The sequence below is a fragment of the Metarhizium acridum genome (genome assembly GCF_019434415.1).
Source record: "Metarhizium acridum strain ARSEF 324 chromosome Unknown scaffold_574, whole genome shotgun sequence".
Taxonomy (NCBI): Eukaryota; Fungi; Ascomycota; class Sordariomycetes; order Hypocreales; family Clavicipitaceae; genus Metarhizium; species Metarhizium acridum.
In genome coordinates this window covers 1519975-1534638 of record NW_027094044.1, presented here as the reverse complement: position 1 = coordinate 1534638, position 14664 = coordinate 1519975, and the positions used below count along the sequence as shown (strand labels likewise).

The 14664-nt window shown below is 54.1% G+C and overlaps 6 protein-coding genes across 6 annotated transcripts; 3 read left to right on the top strand and 3 right to left on the bottom strand.

The window, feature by feature from the left end:
* Nucleotides 1-1810: 1810 nt before the first annotated feature.
* XYL2_6 (Endo-1,4-beta-xylanase 2) lies at nt 1811-3039 on the top strand (the record flags this gene model as incomplete). Its single annotated transcript, XM_066122281.1, has 4 exons — nt 1811-2008; nt 2071-2107; nt 2161-2246; nt 2338-3039. 4 exons carry the CDS (start codon nt 1811-1813, stop codon nt 3037-3039), a joined length of 1023 nt encoding a protein of 340 aa, XP_065972910.1.
* J3458_020863 (uncharacterized protein) lies at nt 2895-4983 on the bottom strand. The gene is made up of 3 exons (XM_007814811.2): nt 4626-4983; nt 4253-4549; nt 2895-4188 (listed from the first exon to the last, which is right to left on the bottom strand). The coding sequence occupies exons 1-3, from the start codon at nt 4862-4864 to the stop codon at nt 3345-3347; spliced, it is 1380 nt and encodes a 459-aa protein (XP_007813002.2). The 5' UTR covers nt 4865-4983; the 3' UTR covers nt 2895-3344.
* Nucleotides 4984-5178: 195 nt separating this feature from the next.
* SCO1_3 (Cu-binding protein) lies at nt 5179-6444 on the bottom strand. Its single transcript, XM_066122280.1, has 3 exons — nt 6116-6444; nt 5823-6032; nt 5179-5731 (listed from the first exon to the last, which is right to left on the bottom strand). Exons 1-3 carry the CDS (start codon nt 6314-6316, stop codon nt 5315-5317), a joined length of 828 nt encoding a protein of 275 aa, XP_065972909.1. The 5' UTR covers nt 6317-6444; the 3' UTR covers nt 5179-5314.
* A 295-nt stretch (nt 6445-6739) lies between these two features.
* Nucleotides 6740-8101, top strand: J3458_020861 (uncharacterized protein; the record flags this gene model as incomplete). Its single annotated transcript, XM_007814813.1, has 2 exons — nt 6740-7532; nt 7590-8101. The coding sequence occupies 2 exons, from the start codon at nt 6740-6742 to the stop codon at nt 8099-8101; spliced, it is 1305 nt and encodes a 434-aa protein (XP_007813004.1).
* Nucleotides 6907-14302, bottom strand: GCV2_2 (glycine decarboxylase subunit P). Its single transcript, XM_007814815.2, has 3 exons — nt 11360-14302; nt 10779-11297; nt 6907-10720 (listed from the first exon to the last, which is right to left on the bottom strand). The coding sequence occupies exons 1-3, from the start codon at nt 13983-13985 to the stop codon at nt 10659-10661; spliced, it is 3207 nt and encodes a 1068-aa protein (XP_007813006.2). The 5' UTR covers nt 13986-14302; the 3' UTR covers nt 6907-10658.
* On the top strand, nt 8708-10168 carry SQT1_3 (60S ribosomal subunit assembly or modification protein; the record flags this gene model as incomplete). Its single annotated transcript, XM_007814814.2, has 1 exon — nt 8708-10168. One exon carries the CDS (start codon nt 8708-8710, stop codon nt 10166-10168), a length of 1461 nt encoding a protein of 486 aa, XP_007813005.2.
* Nucleotides 14303-14664: the final 362 nt, after the last annotated feature.

Below are 14664 nucleotides of genomic sequence, written 5' to 3'. Positions count from 1 at the left end.
CTTCGTCGTTTATGCTTAATGGCCGCCCATATGAGATGGAGGCAAATCTGGGCAAGTCAGAGGGTTACATCTAGCAGCAAAGAGTTGGCAGCATACCTATCCCATGTGTAGATCGTCCACCACACCCTTTTTCGCTCTTCGGTTTCGTCAGGACTTTTATGTGGCAAATGGCGATGTATACCCAGAGCATGAGATATCTTAATCGTTGCTCCTAGTAGCGCAAGGAAAGGTTTGGTCGACCGTGGTAGACATGATGAGATCCCAACAAGATGCACGTCTGCACAGCTGTAATTGACGTCTCATCCATCAGACAGATCAACCTGGATTCAACAGTGCCCAGTAGGTCCTCAGTCCAACGACGCCAATCGTCATCCCCCTCGTGCGCTGCTCGGTTCGACCGGTACCATGCAGCCATGCACAAGACCATGGATAATAAAGTAAGAAAAGAAGCATCAGATTGGTACGCATACCCATCTTCCACGGAGGCAAGTTGCCTCCGAAATTTTCGTTCGTACATAACCAAAGAGAACCAGTGAACTGCATCAAAGTAGTCCTCCATGAGTTCGTGGATGAGCCGACGGTCCGGAAATCGGCTTCCCAAGATGGTTGATATGGGAATGCGTGCATCACCAACACCTGCGCGAGGACTTTGGGCGCGGTAACCACCGTCAGGAATGGCAAAGGTGGAACAACTTTCAATGCCTTGACTCCCAAGTCGGCTTATCTGCAGGCGCTAGAGTGAGCGTTATACACACAATGTAGAAGTAACATGTAGAACTGACAACCACAAACGTACCTTTCTCGCAATACCCATAGCCGAGTCCGCTTCGCTGTGGCGCGAGTGGACATTGTCTGACAATTGTGACGGCACTTCGCACCGAACTTGGTGCATTTCATCATGAAATGCATCATGTTCTGAGGCATTGGGAGGTGCGTTGCTAGGTGATGTCGATGTCGAGGTTGTCGCCTTGGAGCTGCCTCTAGTATCTCCTAGCGGAGGTCGTCTACCGTGGAGACACGTTGTTAGGTTCAATTCCAAGGTAGATAGATGAGTGATCATACATTCGTCGTAGTCTTCGCCGCGACTTGCGACTGACAGGCTCCCGAGCGCCGAGTGCTGATACCCCAAGCTGAATCGATTCGCATTCCACATCGGCGCGCAAGCACAGCGAGCACGGGCGGAATGAATCGCACTGTTGCCATCAAGTCAGCTTTCGTCACAGGCCCGGAGAAAAGTTGGCTTACACGAGACTTGTTGCGGCGGCACCTGCGACAAGCATTGCTCACTCTGGTGGGAAGCCGCCGGGTCGTGATCGGAACCGAAGGGGACGTGGACATTATCTCCGCACTCGACCAAGGGTCGGCATCGATACGACTGCGAAATCAGTTTGTTCGGAGACACAAAAGTGTCTGAGCCGCAAAGTCGTCACCGTGCAGCTATGCCGAACATTGAAGCCGAATGGTCACACATGATGCATTAGCTTTGATGAACGGGGGCATGTCTCTTGAACGATGGGACGAAGTAGGCTAGGACGAACTCTGCCGCCGCCTTCCCACTTCACATCCGCCGCATGGAGATTCTAGGAATTCAAACGAGCCGGCGGTTGATCCACTCAGCACCATCTAAAACCCTCGCCTTGGGTTGAACCGGACGGTTTGAAAGGTGCCGTTAGATAGGCCATTGACGGTGGAAAATTAAATGGCACGTAATTTGTATTAAATAAGGCTTGCCTTGTTGCGCCCCTGGCCGACAATCTACACATGCTACTTGGCGGATACAAGACACTAGTCTTCGTTGAATCCCGCGAACATGACATTAACCCAACCAAGATCAATTCCAAACCACAGCCAGCCAAAAAATGAAATCGACCTCATCCAGGTTCCCACCCAGTGCGCAGCCGGAATTTCCCAATTGCACAAATCTGACGCAGACAATGCGAGTGAAGATGTCACGGCAGCAACCACTACAGAGGAGTCACAAGACTCTTTAGAATCTGCCGGTAAAAGTGTGAGCATCTTAGCCCAAGCTTGAACAGCGCGTGGGACAAAGCTGATGCCAGACTCACACAGAATCTCTCCTTCATTCTCAAAGGGCGCATCATGTCGAGTTCGCCGAACGGCCTGTACCCAAGGTTTCGACGCCGCACGATGTCCTCATAGCCGTCAACTACACTGGTATCTGCGGATCAGACGTACACTACTGGGAGCACGGTGCAATCGGCCACTTTAAAGTCAAGGACCCCATGGTATTAGGTCACGAATCTGCCGGCACAGTCGCTTGTGCGCGGCGACAGGGTCGCGATTGAGCCGGGCTATCCTTGCCGATGTCGTGATGAGTGCCTGGCCGGCCGATATAATCTCTGCCTGGACATCATCTTTGCGGCAACGCCTCCTAACGACGGCACCCTTGCGGGCTTTTGGGTTGCCCCCTTTGACTTCTGTTACAAGCTTCCCAGCCACGTCTCGCTCCAAGAGGGCGCCCTAATCGAGCCTCTCGCGGTTGCTGTGCATATCGTCAAACAAGCCCAAATTTCACCGGGTGCCAGTGTCGTAGTCATGGGCGCCGGTCCAGTTGGCCTTCTTTGCGCAGCTGTTGCAAGATGTTTCGGTGCTTTCAAGCTGGTCAGCGTGGATATTCTCCAGGCGAAGCTTGATTTTGCCAAAATAATGGGATCTACGCACACATACCTCTCCCAAAGGATACCAGCAGACGAAAATGCAAAGGCATTAATGGATCAGTGCAGCCTGGGGAATGGTGCGGATGTGGTCATTGATGCGAGCGGCGCTGAGGCTTCCATACAAGCTAGTTTATACGTTGTTAAGGTGGGCGGAACTTTTGTTCAGGGGGGCATGGGCAAGTCGGATATTACGTTTCCTATCACGACCATGTGTCAGAAAGAGGTCACCGCGCGAGGGAGCTTCCGGTACGGACCTGGCGACTTTAAGCTCGCCGTTGAGTGGTGTCGAATGGTAGTGTGGACGTACAGAAGCTCATCACGGGCGTGGTGCCTTTTAAGCAAGCCGGAGAGGCTTTTATAAGGCAAAGTCAGGCGAGACTGTCAAAATGTTAATTGCAGGCCCCAATGAAGAAGCGCACATGTAGACACAAAAGCGGGAAGCCGTAGAATTCGGCACGGCGATGGACTACAAAGGGCTGCTATTCAGACTGATGGAGGGAGGGAGATATTCGGCGAACTAAAATTGGTACCAAAAATAGTGATGGCAGTAATAATCCTCCAAAGCCGGATTATCATTCTATCATCTATCCAGACTTGTCTAGCTCGCGCAGAGACAAATATTCACTCATCGTGCCAGCTCTAAATGATTCACGAACTACACCCACTCTATTCCCCCCCGGCAAGCAAGGTCTTCCTGTCAACATCGACGCCCTCATTCCTCAGAGCCCAAACAATCCCATCCACGACATCATCCACAATAGCACCAGGCTTGTACCGCGGCTCCCGCTCCGCCTCCGTCTCCGTCCACACCCCCGTCCTCACCAAAATGGACACCCACTCCGTCCCATCCTCCGGACAATACTCATTCGCGCCGCGAATGTCACTCTCCGGATTATCCCCAATCATGTACACCCTCCTCAACGGCGTGGCATCCTTCCTCCCACCCACTTCTCTACCTCCCTTCATGGTGGAATAGTACTGTAGTAATCGTGTATGAGCATAGTCGTACGTAAATTGTGACGGTTTTCCCAGCGCGTTATAATGTAGCTCAGCGCCATTTGTAACCGCCGACCAAACGCCCTTGAGGGCTTCGAGAAACGCCCCAGTGCCGAATCGATTCACAGGGTATTCCGTCTTCCACACAAGATCCAGATTTGAGATCCATAGTTCTGGCTGGCCATCTTGTTGCCACCCGTTGTTGGGAAGACTGCGGTTCCCATTCCTGGAAGACAGAGTTCCTAGATAGCCGTTGTGGGAGACTAGTAGGTCATGGATGACTTGAATGTCGAGGGACCAGTCTCGGGGGTCGTTCCAGACCAGAATCTGGTCGATTTTGAGAGCGTTTCCAGCGAGGCTCTTACTATAAGGGTCTGTTATGGCAGAAGCAGACTTGCCGTCTGGTAAAGGGCGGAATTCCGCATGCAGCGTGTCTTTCAAGTTGTCAAAGGGGTATAAATCGCCATTTGCGTGGATTAAATCCGCCGGTGTGACGGCACGCTCAAATCCGTACCTAATCACACAGTCAGATGGCCGAAACATGACGAACCATATTTTTTTTTCAAAGGTTTACAGACTCGTTTGCAATTTTCCTCGCTGTCTCGGGATGGGATCCGGTAATAAGAACAGTCTGCTTCTTCACTTCATCCGCCCACCCGCGCATAGGCGTATGCGACAAGATGACCCTGTCCCGAATGACATCCTCATCAATTGATTGGCCAAGACGTTTGCTGAGGGAGGCTACCTTGGCGTCTTCATGGGCGCCGCCCCCGTTGGTGAGGAATACGTAGCGCATGTTTTTGGAGCGGATGCTGCGCAGCATTTCGCGGGCGCCGGGGATGCCTTGGCCGCCACGGTATAGTACTCCATCGATACTTGTGCAGTTAGCATGAGGATATAGGAGTTTCATAATAACACTGGTTGAGTGAGGATAATGCTCTGCAGGCTTACTCAAAGGCAAAGGCAATATCTGACAGGGATTTTGTGCCTGACGTCGACGGCCAAGAGGAATTTGTCTTTGATGAGTGGTTTGATTTCTCCGATAGAAGGGATGTGCTTCGAAATCTTCTCACTGGAACGTGCCGGGGTGGCCTGCTTGCAGTTTGTTGGATGAGCGAAGGAGCTGGTTGGGATAGTTTGGTGGTTGCAGTCAGCGGTAGACGCCGCGTGCAAAGAACAACGCGAGACATGGCTGCCGATGCCGTCGCTTAACTCGACTACCACACCGCTTTGTTATGGTGTTGAGGGATAACAGTCGGGGGGGATTGGTGGTGTAAAATTTGAAAATATCTGGTGTTGCAGAATTGCAGCATACCTACCTATGAAGCTGCCTGGACCCTGTAGTTGCCGCTGTCGGAGGGCGTGGGTCATATCCGCACGTCGACCATCATCAGCCAAGCCAGTGGTTTCCAGACGCAACACCAAGTAACTAAGCGGGAGCATTGGATAGCTGTCGTTCGTGGCCTACAGGAAATTCGCACTTGCGCAATCAGTTCAATACATTACAGTAGAATTGAGTTGTTTTAGCCAACACGGTTGGCATAGTCTATGCACAAATTGTCGTACACTAGTTTACAAGGACAAATACAGACTTCAATCATACACCCGATCATACACTGTTCCCGCCTTGTCTTGGTCCCTCATTTCCTCCAATCCTTCATATGGTCCAAAATCAGCTGGGCGCCTTGGTCTGGTGAATGCTGTCGCCCCAGAGCCTCAACAAAGTCGCCCTCCGGATCCATCAGATAGAAGTAAATACTGTGATCAACCAGGTAGTCCTGGCCCGGCTTGACGTTTTGCGGTGTGCTAAAGTACACTCGATACTTCTTGCAAAGGTCCTTGATCTGGTCGTATGTGCCAGTCAGGCCAATGAACTTGTCGTGAAACTCAGCCAGGTAGCTCTTGAGAGCCGGAGGATCGTCACGCTCGGGGTCGCAAGTAATGAAGATTGGTAGAAGTGCACCGGGAGCCTTTTCTTCGACTATATCGAGCATGCGGGCCATTTTGTCGAGTTCTTCGGGGCAAATATCAGGGCACCGAGTGAATCCAAAGTAAACCTGACACGAGCTAGTTAGTCAATTGTTCGCAACCCAAACCCAGCACAACCAGACACCGCAAATACAAGTCTGCGGGATTATAGCACCATACCAAGGAGTATTTGCCCTTCATCATCTCACTGGTGAACGGCTTGCCATTTTGGTCTAGCAGCTCAAACGGCCCGCCGACCTTTGGCCTGCCAACACCCTTGGACGCATCGGCTATCCTCTTTCTTTGCATCCGCTCCTTTTCAAATTCAAAGTACCAAACCAGTGCACCGCAAGTTGCGACGAATAGAATCCCGGCTTTCCACGAGAAAGGCTGTGTGAAAGAGGTTGGTTTGTTAGCTTGCAGCTCCTTTCAAAATGTGTATGAATCAATCCGGACCGAGAACAATCACGTACACCAGTGCTATGTCGACTTTTTGCCTGCTCGACAGTCTTGTACTTCGTTCGCTTCTGCAAAATCGGTTGTCTGCTCTGCACCGGTGCGCGAGGGAGAGTCGGCCGCAACTGCGTCGGCTGGAATGCACGGCTTGAGAAGCATCGCTGGCATTTTGTGAATGCGCCCCGGAGGACTTTGGACGATGCTAGAGATTGCGACATTGTGTGTGCGAAGACTCCAGGTTGGAGCAATCGTTTTGGAAGCTCTTATGCGAATGCTTGGAAAAAATAGCCTGGTGCTGCATGGCACGATTCTCGGACACAAGCTCCATGTGGATTGCAACTTGCCACCGAAAATTTGCCGAGACTCGGGACTGCACGCAGCGGAGTCCACACGCGGACCCCTGTTGCGCCCTGCTCCTGGAAGCTCACTGTTGCTCTCACTCTCACAGTGAACGTAGGCGTGCATCAAGCTCACGCATCAATACTATTTTAAAGTATTCAAAATGCAGCCCCATCCAGCTTGAATCACATCCAACTTAATAATGGGAGTCTTGCTGAATATTGCATCATAATCAGGATTCGATCGAAAGGATAGGCATCTTTGCCGCAGCTGGGCTGCCCATGTCACTCGCTCTACGTACGATGGATCAACGACCCGGATCCTCACATGAGGACCGTTTGCGATCCGAATCTGCCGACTGGGCAGTCAAGTCTGAGCATGCAGTCAGCTCTCCTCGGATAGCCGGTTCAGATCTCGCCTCAGCCACGTTCAAACCATCGCCAACACCACTCCCTTCAACAGAGGCACCTGACTCCGCGGCCATGGCCGTGGCGTCCAAGAAGAAAGGCACAGCGACTGGCCTTAAGAAGGTCCCGAAGAGACCAGGGCCTGGCAACTCAAAAAGAAAGAAGAAAGCGAAGACGGGCTCGGCGGCTCCAGGCGTAGACGATCCGTCCGGAGAGGAGGAATCCGACAACGGCCCATATTGCCTGTGCCGTGGTCCCGACGACCATCGGTGGATGATTTGCTGCGAAAAGTGCGAGGACTGGTTTCACGGGGAGTGTATCAACATGAACAAAGAAATCGGCGAAAACCTCATTGAGAAGTTCATATGCCCAAACTGTACAACCGAGGATCTTGCTACCATTTACAAAAAAACGTGTGCGCTGAGAGCTTGTCGCAAAGCGGCGCGTTTGGCGCAAAGTCAACCGAGCGTGTTTTGTTCAGACGAGCATGTGCAAGTGTGGTGGGAGAGAATGATTAGCAGGCTGCCCAAAGGCAGAGCCAAGAATGGGCTGAATGACCAGCTGGCGCAGGATGAGTTTATGGCGCTCCTCAGCAGCGACATAGGGAGTAGAGATGAGGATGGCATGTGGAAACTGATCAAGACGCCCTTTTCGGACGATCCGACCAACAACATAGATGCAGAAGGAGGTGACTATAGTCGACCACAGATAGTCTATCACACACACGGCTGACATTGCACAACAGATGAAGCGCTTTCCAAATTATTAAGCGACGAAGAACGAAGGTTCCTTGACGAAGCGGCCAAGGCTCGGTTTGAGCTAGCAGAAGAGACGCTCCTCTGCCACAAAATGTTTACTCTGATTGAGCTAGCCCAAGAGCGCAGACGCGCGGCCATTACTGCTGGACGGTTCGGCGACGACATTTGCGGCTATGACTCCAGGTTGGACGCCGTATCTGCACGAGACGTTTTTTCCGCGTTTATCAAGTCCCCTGAGGGAGAGGAAGTGTTCAAAAACTCGAAGCTCGACGACCCGCTGGGCGAAGACGACACGATCAGAGGAATGTGTGAACGAAAACGCTGCAAGACACACAGCGGTTGGCAAAAGATGCTGCCCTTGGGCGTAAAGCACCATATTCGGGAGATGGCAGGCCAGGCCGCAGAAGTGGAAGAGGAGGAGCAAATAGTTCGCAAAGCTGTGGTGGAGCGATGGAAGAGGAGGCAGGCGGAGAGTAACTGGGTCGAGTCTTTGGAGTAGTGACGAGAGCGTCTTGTGCCTAATCAACTTAGATCGGGGAAACCGAAGGCGTTACGGGATGCGGGCTATATTTATGGGATGAACTGATACCAAGTGTAGATTTGAGAGGATTTCAAATGCCTCGTTGCGTCGTATTAATTAGCATGTGTGAGCTGCACCTAGTATCCCAACAGCTCACAATATTAACCAGAAATTACTGGTACAGTTAATGCATCAGCAAAGCATGAAACATACTCCAACTTTCTCTTTCAGCCACTTCTTGCGATTCCCTAAACTCTCATGTACGCGGTCAAATCAACAGACCAGGCCTAGTTAAACTCGTCCGTTTGTCGGGCTGCAGAAGACATGAGTACCGCCACGTCTAGCCAAAGAGGGGCAGAGGGGTAGCTTCGACGTCAACTTTTTTTTCCCCTCCGTCCAACCCACCACGTTCCTGCTTATCAAGCAGCGCCGTACAAGCAAAAAAAAAAGTCACTCTTGTTCCGTCGCCTTCGATCGCCTGTTCTCCAGCTCAGGCAGTGTATTTAAGCCCAGTCGATGCTGGCACCCAATCCTGCCGCTCTCCATCTTCCTCGCACCAAAACCTGACCACATCAGCCACTCACAATGTCACACCCAGAAGAAATGGACGACGACCTCCTCGACGTCGAAGACGCCGCTGAAGAGATTGAAAACTCGGGCGACGACATCCCCATGGACTCGGACGCCGAAGACGAAGAAGAAGAGGTGGTGCTGCAAAACGACTCCATCGCCTACTTTGACCTACCGCAAGACTCCCTCTTTACCATCGCCCAACACCCCTTGCACCCGTCGCTCGTCGCCGTTGGTGGCTCTGCAGGACCTGAAGACGACGCCCCAGGCGCAGGATGGCTCTTCGACACATCCGCCGCGGCATCACGGCCCGTCCTGCCCGCCAGCTACGCCAGCAACCCTGCTGAGACGCCAAAGAGCACACAGCTCGACAGCCTGTTCGCCCTCGAGGGCCACGACGACTCCATCAACACACTCGCCTGGACGCTGCCCCGTGGCGACTTCCTCGTCAGCGGCGGGTTAGACGGCCGCATGAAGGTCTGGAAGGCGGACGTGCGCCCGGGCACGGTGGACATGAAGCTCGTAGGCGAGGCGCAGGAAGTCGAGGAAGTAAACTGGATCTCGGCGTGTCCCTCGCCAAACCACGAAAACACCATTGCGCTCGGCGCATCCGACGGCTCAGTATGGGTGTACACAATCGACGCCTCCGACGCCTCGAACCCGCTCCAAATCGTGCAGAGCTACTTCCTCCACACGGCGCCCTGCACCGCCGGCGCCTGGACGCCAGACGGACACCTCCTGGCGACGGTGTCCGAGGACTCGTCCCTCTACGTCTGGGACGTCTGGGGCGAGGCGGCCGCGCGCAACATCACGAGCGAGAACGGCATGACGGTGGTCTCCCTGACGGGCGAGGACCAGCGCTTCGAAGTCGAGGGCGGCCTGTACTCCATCGCCATCGACCCCAGGGGATCCTTTGTCGCGGCCGGCGGCGCAGGCGGCGCCGTGAAAATCGTCTCGCTGCCGCGCCTGTCGCCCGCGTCGTCCCAGCAGCGAGGCAAATCTCCCGCCGACGCCACTGCCGGCGGGCAGATCCTGGCGTCGCTGCACACGCAGGGCGACAGCGTGGAGTCGCTCGCGGTGTCGCTGACGGCGACGACCCCGCCGACGACGCTGCTGGCGGCCGGCTCCGTCGACGGGTCCATCTGTGTGTACGACGCGACCCGGCGCTTCGCTGTGCGGCGCCACATTGCCGGCGCGCACGAGGACCATTCCGTTGTCAGGCTGGAGTTTGTCAAGAATACGTGGCTGCTGACGAGTTGCGGCATGGACGGCGTCGTCCGCAGGTGGGATTTGAGAAGCGGTGGCGCGACGGGCACGACTGCGGCGGGCGCCGCCGACAGAGGTCTTGTCAAGGAGTGGAAGGGCCACAGGGGTGATGGCGAGGGCGGTGGCGTGCTTGGCTTCGTGCAGGGCGAGACGGGCGAGAGGATTGTCACGGCGGGTGATGATGGTGTGGCCCTTGTCTTCGAGGCTTAATGATGGCTAATGTGAGGTTACACGCGAGATATGCTGCCATGATACAAGACGAAGTGACGGTCACCAGGGGTGTACGGGTGTATATAGATTTCACGCTGGGACCCAAAAAAGCTGCAAACAAAGGGGGCTTCTATCAGCCCGCAATTAATCCATTTATCCCATTGTTAAGATGAGCCATTTTTTCTAAGTTGTATCATTGTCCAATCCCAACGCCCAAAATGTTGAATTGCGAATTCCAAGAAGCGAAGCCTCATCAAAACACCCTAGGCTCATAAAAGCATCAAGAAAAAAAGGGGGGTACTACTTGGTACTTCGTGAGAGACGTATATGTTAAAACGTGTCCTGGTCTAATGCGCAAGATAAAAGTACTATACACCGTCCTTGCTGAATGTTGAAATTGTCAAAAGAAATATGCTTGCTTCTGTAGAGCACAGCCCCTTCGGCGCATAATTCCAAGAGGGAGTCTACTATATTGAATGATGAGGAGGGTCTATGACTGGGTCGTATCTTCGACAGGAGGGCATGTGCAGAAGAGATTGGTATCACCGTAGGCTGCGGCTGTTAGAAGCGATCACTCGTGAGAGGTAATGGACTGAGAGCAATAACTTACTGTCATCGACACGAGTAACGGTAGGCCAGAACTTCTTTTCCATAAGATATGGAAGAGGGTAGGCAGCCTTCTCGCGAGAGTAGGGACGCTCCCACTTGCCCTCGCCGTCGCCAACAAGGAGATCCTTCTGTGTGTGAGGGGAGTTACGGAGAACGTTTCCTTGACGAGGCTGCTTGCCCTCCTCGATTTCGCGAATCTCGGAACGGATGCTAATGAGGGCGTCAGCGAAGCGGTCAAGCTCCTCTTTGCTCTCACTCTCCGTGGGTTCAATCATGAGCGTGTTGGGAACAGGCCAGCTCATGGTGGGGGCGTGGAAGCCGTAGTCCTGCAGACGCTTGGCAATGTCGATAGCCTCGACACCAGCCGTCTCACGGAAGGGGCGGGCGTCGATGATGAATTCGTGAGCACAGCGACCATTGTCATTGGTGTACAGGATGGGATAGTGGTCCTTGAGGCGAGCAAGGAGGTAGTTGGCGTTGAGAAGGGCCATGGAGGTGGCCTTGCGGAGACCCTTGTCACCTAGATCTTGTCAGTAAATTGTCCGTGATTGTGAAGCTAAGATACAGTAACATATAGCTTACCCATGGTAGCAATGTATGACCAGCTGATGGGTACAATGCTCGCGCTACCGAAAGAGGCGCTGGCAACAGGAGTCTGGCTGTCCTTGTGAGGAAGGAAAGGCTCGAGATGAGACTTGACGCAAATCGGGCCAATGCCAGGGCCACCGCCGCCGTGAGGAATGCAGAAGGTCTTGTGAAGGTTGAGATGGCACACATCAGCGCCCAGAGCGCCTGGAGAGGTAAGACCAATCTGGGCATTCATATTGGCACCGTCCATGTAGACCTGACCGCCATGAGCGTGGACAATCTCGCATGCCTTCTTGACACCGGGCTCAAAGACACCGAATGTACTAGGGTAGGTGACCATGAAAGCACCGAGCTCCTTCTCGTGCTTCTTGCACTTGGCCTCGAGATCGGCGAGATCCAAGTTACCAGTAACGGTGTCACACTTGACGGGGACGACGCGCATACCGGCCATCGCGGCGGAAGCAGGATTAGTACCGTGAGCGGAAACGGGGATCAAGCAAATATCACGCTTAGGTCCGGGCTGCTGCTCGTGGTACTTGCGAATAGCTCGCAGACCAGCAAACTCGCCCTGGGCACCAGAGTTGGGCTGCAGAGAGGTGGCGTCCATGCCAGTGAGGGCAGCTAGCTGCGCAGAGGTCGCGCTGAACAGTCTCTGGTATCCCTTGTAGCTGCTCACGGGGGCATGGGGGTGGATGTTGGAGCTCTTATCGTGGCCAATGAGTTCCATCTGCGTTGTTCCGTTGAGCTTCATGGTGCAAGAACCCAGGGGAATCATGGAGTGGACCAGAGACAGATCCTTGGACTGCAGCTGGTAGATGTATCGAAGCATCTCGGTCTCGCTGTGGTAGGAGTTGAATACGGGGTGAGTCAAGTAGCTGGACTCTCGGCGGACAACTTGCGGAATGTCCTTGACAACTTCGTCCAGAGACGGCTTCCAACCCTCAGTCCAGAACTTGTTAGCAACGTCTAAATTGCGGTCGGTGTGATTTTTTTTTGCAACGGCCTGGAAAGCCTGGACAATGCGGACATATGTATCCAGGTTGAAAGTGGTGGGAACGGCGAGAACAACTTCATTGCTAGTCCAGGCCTTGCCTCCGCTGATTCCTCGCTCCAGAAGCTCCTTTCGGAGTGTCTGGCAAACCTTGGGATCATCGAAGCTGATCGTGACGGTGTCAGACAAAACACGACCCCTGGGGTCAAGAGTGGCAGTAGGAACAGTCAGGCCATAGTGCTGAGCAGCAGACTGGATCATGCGAGCGTGGCGAAGGTTGTTGATCGCCATCTCCTTCAGCTGAGCAGGTCCGTGGTAGATTGCGTACATGGCAGCCATGTTTGCCAAGAGAGCCTGGGCAGTGCAGACGTTACTAGTGGCCTTTTCACGACGAATGTGCTGCTCACGCGTCTGAAGAGCCAGACGAAGAGCACGTCCTCCAGTGCGGTCCTTGGAAACTCCGATAATGCGGCCCGGTAGACGACGCTTGCTGGCCTCCTTGACGGCCATGAAGGCGGCGTGGGGACCACCAAATCCCAGAGGAACACCAAATCGCTGCGAGTTACCGAAAGCAACATCGGCACCCCATTCACCTGGAGGGGTCAAAAGAGTGAGCGCAGAAAGATCCGTCGCGACGCTGAAGAGGGTGCCCTGCTTGTGGGCTACATCGGCCAGCTCGCGGAAGTCGCCAACACCACCGTTAGTGTCGGGGTACTGGGCGAGGACACCAACCAGGTCGTCACCAAGAGCCTGAATCTTTTGGAAAGCATCGGGGGCGGACAAATCCATCATCTCAAGACGAATGCCAAAGCCCTCGGCACGGCCTTGCATGACCTGGAAGGTTGCATTGTGGACGAGATGAGAGACAACATAGGTCTTTCCGGGGCGCTTAGCACGAGAAGTAGACAGGTTGCTGAGAGACATGGTCATGGCCTCAGCGGCGGCAGTACCCTCATCGAGCAAACTGGCATTCGCAACAGGCAGACCGGTGAGGTCAGAAACCATGGTCTGGAAGTTGAGCAGCGACTGCAGACGGCCCTGGCTAATCTCGGCCTGGTAAGGCGTGTAGCTTGTATACCAGGCGGGATTCTCGAGGATATTTCGCTTGATGACGCCGGGGATCTCCACGGGGTAGTAACCACCACCGTTCATCCAGGTGTGGATTTCGTTTTGGGCATGCATAGCCTTGAAGAGCTCAGCCACGCCAGACTCGCTGTAAGTCTTGGGCTGGATCGTCTTCTGGGGAGGTAGCATAATGTCCTCAGGAATGACCTGAGCGACAAAAGCCTCCAGAGACTCAACGCCAGAACCCAATTGCTTGAGCATGGAGGGGATGTCCTCGTCGCGAGGACCAATGTGTCGTGCAGTGAAGTCCATCCATGGCTCAGGATTCTCGTCGCTGGTCTTTTGCATGTCAAGATAGGCCGGGTCCTTGCGAATCGAGTCCAGCTGAGCCTTGGAGCTCGCAACCCGGGAGGTCTGGGATAAGCAGCGTGCGGCAGCGAAGCGTGCAACGGGAGCGCGCGCAACGGCGACGAAGCTGGCGGATGCGGTCGATGGCCCAGCGCGGCTAACAACCGCGGTCGAGGAGCGCAGCGGCGCACCTCGGAGAGCCAGTCTCGAGGCCATTGCTGCCGATAGACCTTGCGAGCGCTGAGCGTTGGGCTCCTTGGAATAGCAGAAGAACACAGGCTCCTTTTATCTCGGAAAGAAGAATATCCCTGAGGCCTTTGGGTGTTCTTTTTTTTTTTGGGCCGACGGCCTGAAGCTCGTCTCGTCCCACGACGGGCCAAAATCCGAGGGGCGCGGCGCAAGTGGCGACCAGTGAGACGATGGCAGCCGAGCTGTTGATGGCAGGCACGGCAAAAAAGTGTCCTATGCTCTCCGCAGCTCGCCACGACAGGAGTGAATTGCAAGCAAGCAAGGCTGTGGATGCAATGGATGAAGGAGAAGGAGAAGGATCACGAGGAGAAGAAAGGTGAAAAGATAATGGGCACTCCGTGCGCGGCTGCTAAAGAACCGGAGAATCCAAAGAACCTTGGTCTCCGGTTCCCGCTTTATCGGCTAGTGCAGGGATTTTTTTTCGTCGTCCCCATCGGCCAGCCGACTCCCCACAGGCGGTCCAGGCTGTTATCGCATCACCTCTGAACATGCCACCGCGTGTGGCCAAGCTTGAGACGTGAGAGTAGAGAAAACTAGACATTCCAAGTCTGCGCTTCCCCAGGCAGTCAAGTGGTTCCCCAGTGGGCCTCTTTCTTCTAAAATCATGCGCCAGGCGCTCCTCCACCCCCCCAACATGTCATTGGAC